This window comes from Oryzias melastigma, linkage group LG7 (assembly GCF_002922805.2).
Source record: "Oryzias melastigma strain HK-1 linkage group LG7, ASM292280v2, whole genome shotgun sequence".
Lineage (NCBI taxonomy): Eukaryota > Metazoa > Chordata > Actinopteri > Beloniformes > Adrianichthyidae > Oryzias > Oryzias melastigma.
This window is the reverse complement of record NC_050518.1, coordinates 13,129,404-13,137,846: the sequence shown is the minus strand read 5'-3', so window position 1 is coordinate 13,137,846 and position 8,443 is coordinate 13,129,404. Positions and strand designations below refer to the sequence as shown.

General features: G+C 39.2%; 1 protein-coding gene across 1 annotated transcript in view; it reads right to left on the bottom strand.

Moving 5' to 3' along the window:
* plxnd1 (plexin D1) overlaps positions 1-8,443 on the bottom strand; it is a 74,362-nt gene that overhangs the window by 55,048 nt on the left and 10,871 nt on the right. Inside the window, exons 5-7 of the mRNA XM_024293277.2 lie at positions 6,294-6,423; positions 3,117-3,294; positions 2,878-2,986 (exon numbers count right to left, since the gene is read on the bottom strand). Of these exons, the coding sequence (XP_024149045.1) occupies positions 2,878-2,986; positions 3,117-3,294; positions 6,294-6,423 (417 nt within the window). The remainder of the gene's footprint in view (positions 1-2,877; positions 2,987-3,116; positions 3,295-6,293; positions 6,424-8,443) is intronic.

Here is an 8,443-nt window from a genome sequence, read left to right as displayed (position 1 = left end):
ACTTTTTTCTTCTAATTTATGAGTTTATCTTGTAAAATTATGAGAAAGACTCATAATTTTACAAGTTTATTGCAGTAAAATTACAACTTTTTTCTTTAGTTTCAAGATTTTTTTATGTTATATTTTTTCTTTATAATCACTATGTTTTTTTCAAAATAAAATTATGACTTTTTTCTAATAATGTATTAGTTTATTCCATAAATATATTATCACTTGACCCACCATAGAAAATGCCGTTCCTCACCGTTTTGAAACCCGCCGACAGTGATTGGTTTGAGTTGGTCTGAGTCGCATTTATACAGGAACTACTGTCTCCAATCATAAGTGAGCTTGTTTGAAGCCCACACCCCTCCCACTTAGAAGCTGTCAATCAAACGTTAGAGGTGGGGCCAGCAGGCACCACATGCTTTTATTCAATTCAATTCAATTCAATTCAATTTTATTTATATAGCCCAAAATCACAAAGAAATTTGCCTCATTGGGCTTCAAAATATTGAAGCATCTGAGCAGCCAGCAAGCACCAGATTATTGGGGCATCTGATTGGTCAGTTTATAACTCGAATAACTTGTGATAAATATAATGAAAAAAAAATGATCCGAAAGAAAATGTTAGGAGAAAGGAATCAAAGCAGGAATGATTACTCTGACAAATAAAATGACTGTGAAATAACTGTCTATTTTTCAATGGAAGTCTATGGGATATTGACTTCTTGGAGCCAGCAGAGACTTAATATTTGGAACACAAGAGGAGAGAGGTTGAGCTTTGCATTATGTGTCTACAAATTGTTTATTCTTGTAAAATTATGACTTTTTTCTCATAATTTTGAGTTTACTTTTGTCATTTTATTTCACTTTATGGTGGCCCTAACACTCCGTCGTACATCTGTGTCTGAGTTGAACAATTCTCATAGAAGGAGAGGTTATACTTGTTGATGAAGAAAAAAAAAATCTGATAACTTTGATAATTCCTGCAGGTGTTAAGACATCCTTTTCTGAGAGCGGCATAAAGCTGAGTGATGGCTTTTTACTCCAAGAACAAAACAAACACTCCACTCACAGTTGTCATTGAGCAAAAGTGGATCACAGGACCGTGTTAAAAAAAACCCAGCATGGAGTAATTAAGATCAGATAGAGTATAGCAGTTCCGCACTTCACAGCCCGGTGCTCTTCTTGGGAGGATGGCACTTTGCTCATTATCACCTTCGACAAACCTCCATCTAATTTCACACTCTTGGACCTCGCCCAGCACGAAGAGCCGCGCGCACGTGTACCTGCAACTGCTGTGTTCACACCTCGAAAATGCTTTCAAAAGTGAACAAAAGGGAGAAACCTCTTTCATCTCATTGAATCAGTTAAACTGAGGGATCAACCCGCAGGATGAAATAGATTCTCTGACGCCGTTGCAGCTGGATTGCCTCCAGATTGAGGAAAAAACCCACCATTTTGACCAGGCAATACAAGTCAAACATCGGCACGATCAGTGACATATGCTCAACATTTCTAATTTCTCTTGGCTTAACGTTTACAGCATATTAATACCACATTTGATCCTGTGCTGAGAAGCCTTGAGCAAGCCAAACACACAGTAAGCTCTCCAATAGGACACGCTGGCTGTGTTTACCCAACCAGGCCTAAATAGAAAGCAGGGGAAAGCATTTGCTTAGGAGACTAAGCTGAGAGGACACTCGTGGAGCTGGGTGTTTGCAATTCTGGGTGATATTTTGGCTAGGGCTCATTGTTTTAGGAACACAGCGGGTGCAGTTTGTTGGTATTTAGTCTCATTTGGGAAAGTTTGTTTTGAGAAAAAATTTCAGGAGTAGCCAGGGGTTTGCAGCAAAGTGCCAAAGAACACAGGCGGAATGAAGAGTCTTATGTGTGCGGAAGTACGGTGGCCTTGAAGTGCAAAACACATCAACAAATCACAGAAAAATGTATCAAAAACAGCATTACATTTTGAAAATCAAAGCAAAATTCCAGAAACTGAGACACAATTAAAAACAAAATAAAAATTAAACATTTTGGGAAAATCTAATTTAATTTTCCAGAAATCAAAATAAAATATAAAAGAATGAAATACAATAGGATAGTGGAAAACGTAGATACTATGAGACGTAACTGATGACATTTGATTTTTGACATTTGATTTTTTCAAATGTGTCTTCAAGGTCTGCATACTTGTAAAGGTTTTAGGATTGATAAGGAAACTATCCAGTATTGATTCATGCTAAATAACATTTGGGTGAAATGATGCAAAAACATCCAAAAAACTATAAGAAAAAAACTAACCTTTTCCAGTTTTTGTAACAAAGTTTAAACGGAAAACGTTTAATTTTTCTCAGTATTTTGGATTGTATTCGTTTCTAGAATTCTTTTTATTTTCTTAAAAATTTTCTTTTTTTTTATTTTTTGCTTTGCTTTTTCACTTTTTGAGTGATCTGTAAAATGTTTTTGCATTGAGTGATTTGTTGGTGTGATTTGTACTTCAGGGCCACCGTACAGAAGTGCAAACAATGCAACAGTGTAAAAAACATGACCGAAAATCCACTCTAAAAAGTTTGGGTCTTTTTGTTAAATTAGTGGACAGTTTCTTCAGCCGTTAGTTTTAATTTTTTTGATTTAATAATGTATTGGAGAATAAACTCTTTCTTTGGTAAAATAGCTTACAAATGACACATTTCTAATAAATTGACCAAAAATCTGTTTTATGCATCCAAAAAAAATGAAAACCGTCTGAAGTAATTTGGAAAGCAACTTAAATCATACAATGTTTATATGTGGAATGACATTTTAAATAGTATGAATATATACTTTTATGGGGGATGAGGGTAAAGACTTTTATTTCAGTGACGTATAAAGTCAATAAAACATGACACTCACGACTTTGTAGGGTGTATCTCTCCGGTCCTCTCACAGTCGTAGACGATGAAGCTCCCAGACACCACGGATGTGCCGTTCACTTTTATCACCACAGAAATGCTCCGGTGATCTGCGTAAACAAAGATTTCAACAGGACTTCCTGCACACGCCAATCATAGAGATAAAACAAGATGAACTGGACTGGGATGAATCTCGATAAAAGGACTTTTTAAAGACTGAAGCCTGCCCATTTGTCTCACCTGTGCCAGGGAGGATTGGGTGGTAGTTTTCACGAGGAGGCAGGGGGCAGGTCTGGATCTGCGCGGGACCGTGGTCCAGGTGGAGCGTGGCTGCGGTGGAGACTCCCGGCCAATACTCGCACTCCACACGGGAGCCGATCAGATCGGGGACTGTGCCGTTAATCAATATGCCAACATCCTGTGACAAAAACACACAATATGAACAGTCACCTCAGAAATGTAACGGTGAGCAGTTAGATTGTGATAAAGAGTGAAGTTTGTTGGCTTTATTTCAAGAACGATCATGAGTCGCAGAAACAGAGAATCGAGTGTGTGATGAAGAAACAGATGGTGGAGTGCTACATTCACATCTAAATCTGGTTTGAGCTGAAGTTTGACAGATGTATAATGAGAAACATAACACCTCTCTGACATGTCGGAGTTTCAGCTAAATGATTTCAATGTGAGAAGGAAAGGAGGTGGTGGGGCAGGGAGGGAGGGAGGGAGGGGGGACGGGGAGACAGCAGCATATTCCGTCTCTCAGCAGGTAGGAGCTGAAATGGCCAGCAGCATGTGCTGACATGTCTTCAGCATCGCCCCGATTGTTTGGAGGGATTGATCATTTCCTGGCTACAGAACCGCACTTCCTGCCTGCTGCTTCCTGTTTGGGGGAGACTACCTTGAGACGAGCTTCCTGTTTGCGGATCAGCCAGTAATCAGAGTCCTCTGTGGAATGACCTTCACAATCAGCAAATATCCACAATTAATGAACCAATTAATGGCCTGTCGTCTCAGGCTTCCATCAAATTATCATCTGTAATTAAAGGTCAAACATATTCCAAGCGTCAGAGATCAGGGATCTAATTATGGCTTTGTTTTCAGTCTGTTACATGATTCACTGACTGGAGGGAGGTGTCGGAAACAGCAGTCTGCATGTTAGGACAAGGATTTACAAAGCTGGCACTCTTTAAACACAACTCAGCCATAAAATTATAGCAACAAGCCGGGTATTGATTCGATCCACTTCGTAGTGACAAAACAGCTCTGACCGGTCCAGGTGAGAGTAAATAACATCTGAAGGTGCTGATTGCATTGATTGCCACAGAGAGCATCCCACGTAGGGAAAGATGACTATCTTCAAATCGTTCTTAGGTAGTTTATGTGAGGTTGAGTGAGTCCTGCTGATGGAGGTTACTACTGTGATGGAACACTGCTATTACAGAGGAAGAAGGGTGCACAAAAGTGGATAAAAAGTATCAAGAATGCCACAAGGAAAGTTTTCCCAGCAGAACATTGCAGTGATACATGTTTATTTTTTGATTATTTTGCACAATTAAAGGACAAAAAAACAGAGAAAATAAAATCAATTAGAGTTCAGGGAAATGCAAAAAAACGTATGGCTTATTTAAAGCCCCCGCACTAATACATTTGCATAAAGATTATAAAGAGCTCAGAAGTACAGACATGCAGTGGAGATCGAAAGTTAAACTATTGTGCATAAAGAACTAAAGGAAAAATCTTCTAAAGGCATCGGTTTACGCATGAGATATACTTTAAATAATTAAAAAAAAGGCTTTATTTTCATCATTAACCCTTTCAAATTAACAGAAAACAAAATAATGGTGTGTGCAAAAGTTTTGGCACCCTGCAGAATTAGGCTCAATCCGAATTCTTTCCTTCTCCCCAAGAGAATCTGGTCATAGAGAAAAAATATGGTGCTCAAAAATTAATAACTATTTGTCCCTACTCCAGTCTGAGGTACAAAAAAATCTTAATTTGAGCCCGAAATTATTGCCCGGAACCCCCCGTTTTAAGCTTCTGACCTTTTTTCCTGTTTCTTCTTCTTCATTGAGACTTCTGGGATTGAGATTAGTGAGACAGCGTGGATTTGGAGGTTTGTTTAGGATGATTCTCCATTCGTAGAAGTCATCCTCTCTTCAACTTCAACTCTTTTTTTTGACATGTTAAAAGAACATCTTTATGCACATTAATATAAGTTCATCCAAATAAGTAATATTTTAAATGCACAGGATGAATGTGGATTACACTTCACAACGTCGAGATTACATTTTTTTTTCTGGCATTTTTGTTATACTTTATGAAGATGCGGCTACATAAAAAAAGTCATTCACAGTTTTGCTGACCTGAATCTGATTCAAAACTGACATTAACGATAACGAAATGTATTAAAAGATGGAGAGTTATGAGTTGAGTGAGTATGCAACTGTGAATCAGCTGCATAACATACTTTGGTTGAAATGTTTGACAAAGTATACAACATTATATAAACAACACAAAACAATCAGACTGCTGATGACTTTTCTAGTTTTCCGAGTCAAACAGAGGAAGTGGTTACAGACAATTGATGACTCGAGGAAAGCGGTGAAATAACACATTTCAAGGGTCAAACAGTTCAATTGTATCTTAAATCATAGGAATGCTTTAGGAAAACAATGTTTTTGAAAGATGTCGTATTTTGTAAATGGGGTTTCTATACTGAAAGTGTGGAAAACTTTATTTTGAAGGCCCTACAAAGGACATAAAATCAAGAATATTTAATCAAAAATAACTATCGATCTTCAAACTATCTTAGAAACTAAGAAAAATAAGCTAAATAAATGAAACCAAGATAAATAAAGTTTCCCAGAAGAAACTGACCACTCACATGTTTCCTGCAACTCATTCTATTTCAGAGAACTGAAGGCAGGTCAACTTTAATTACAGAAACTATTGGAATAACCGTGTGGGCGGAATAGCCCTTTTTAACATACAGTGATCAAATTTCAAAGGTTGAAAAGCCGTCGGACATCTGGCTGCTCATTGTTCCTCCTGCAGCAATGTTTCGCACAAAGGAGCACACATGTGGCGGGGAGCTGAGAGAGTTGGCGTTTAAACCGCGGGGCTATGAGAACGGCGACAATGAGGCAACAAAACAAGCAGCTGAATGTCAGCTGAATGTCAGCTTCATGAGAAACGGACCCATTCGGCACAGAAGAGGCTGTGTTGGCCGCAGCATCAAACGCCGCGGTCATGAATTTATCAGCAGAGCAAAAATAACAGGTGTGGGAGACACTGAGGGATGCAGAGTTATAAATCCGCGGGACTCATCAGCTGTAAATACACCGGCCTCATTGCAGCCGTGCCTTTATGAATATCAACCTTGTGAGAGCAAGGCGAGCACAGGGAGGGTTACAGTACCTTGATGTCTGCAGAGATGCTGATTTCAGGGGGAGTCAGAGTAATGGATGGACACTGCTGGGGGCCTTCACCCATGCTGATCCAGGAACGTGCCAAGAGCCCCTGAGCGCACTCCTCCTGGATGCTACATCTGCACAGATAGTGACAAAGATAAAGCACCCGGGCCACATTTTAATCAGATTACATTTGTCCTGTTTTCCTTTGAGATCAAATTACCCCACGAAGAGGTTTTGGATTTGTATCCCTTTTTTGTTTGACCAGAACACATGTTTAGTCCCATAAAACATTCAGATTATAACACTTTTGTTTGGGATACAGTTAATAATTAGGACTGGTGGTGGTCCAAAAAGCAGAGCTGAAAGGTCAACATTCTGGTGTTTGTGGAGAAAACACAAACTTTTTTTTCTTCTGCCTGCTTCACTCCAAGACTTGACAAATTCTCACTGTTGGGTTTTACGGTCTGCTTCCTGCAGATTTATGAGGTGCTCTGGTCTCCTAATGTCACATTTCAGACTTCAGCTGACAGTTTGCCTAGCTGGACACAAGAGACTACTTGACTCCAGGTCACAAACATTGCCATGGCAACCCATCCCGCAAACGCCAAGAACAGGAGCCAGTTCCAAAAAGAAAAAAAAAAAAAACAGAATAACAAAAGTCTGATTTTTAATCCACATGGACCAACAGAGCATCCATGAATGTGTGTTTGTTTGCTGGGACACACACTGAGTAGAAAGCGTGCATTCGTGGCAATCTGTGAGTATAATGAATGTCTAGGACAGAGGGATTATAAAAGGGCATTCAACAAGCGTGGTGGCCTCACGCTCCGACTTCCGATTCGTTTATGAACTTCACTGTTGGCTGGGAGGACAGTTTATCTGCAACCAGACCCCAAGGACAAAGTGACCCCAGAGTAAAGGCAACCAAATAGGGCCCCATTTAGCCAAGCTCTCACACACCACATAATGAATTTGGCACATCCCACTCTCCTCTCACACTTTAGCTGCTGTTTTAAAATAAAGTGTGCGCACGTGTGCCTGCATGCCTGCAAGTGTGAGCGTCTGTGTTTGGGGAAAGTCAGATTCTACATTGGCAGTCCCACGGGCTTTCAGGGACGCAAAAGGGGCCAGGAGGTCAGTTAATGAGCCAAAAATAGAAATAACGGCTCCGCAAGCAATGGAAACCAAGCCCAGACAAAAACAAACTCATAAAGTCTGAACACACTCTTAACTGTCACGCCAAAATGGAATCAGAGATAGACGGCGAGATAGCGAGTGCGTGCTTAGCTTTTGTTTTCTTTTTCATAATGAAAGCCGGACGAGGAGCACGACAGGGGATTTACTATAACTTGATTTTCAGAGAGCGGTTACCAAAACATTGAGTTAAAAAAAAAAACTTCAAAAACATACAACTCTGACTGTGACATCCTCATAAATTTTAAATAAGTTAGTACCTTGGAATGAATACATATAAAAACTTCTGCATTTTGTCTCTTTTGTCTTTACTACCACAGATTCAAACTTTTTTAACATGTTTATGACGGACAACATGTCAAGAAGGACAATACTCAAAACACAAAAAAGCTCCACTTCAATCCCCTTTTGATGTATTTCAAAAGCATTTCCCAGTGATCTTTTAACTATGATTATGACTTTTAGCAAACATTTTAAAACCTGTGTCATTTTCTAGGATACAGTCTCTGAAGAGCAGCAGTAGTTCATTAGAAATGTATCTCTGACTTATGGGACTTATGGCCTGAGCTCATTTCCCATCATCCCTTTGTTCACATTCTCTCCTGCTCGCTTACAACCCCCCACAACTCCAAACTAAGATTAGTGGTGCAAGTAAAATACTTTTAAAATGGGATACTTTAATACTTTTACTAAAATCATATTATAATTGGTGACTTGTAACTTGTAATGGAGTAATTTTTACTGTAAGGTATCTGTACTTTTACTCAAGTATGGTTTTCAGGTACTCTTTGCACCTCTGCTTGGAACTAACCAGCCAGATTCCTGCTCTAATGAAGATGTTAATGGATAAATCTGTAAGCAAGTGGATGCAACTGAGGTTGTGTCCTGCTGATTGTAGTTTGTAACAACTACAAGCTTTTTTAAGCCGTATTTTTTTATCGATTCACAATAATTTGAATA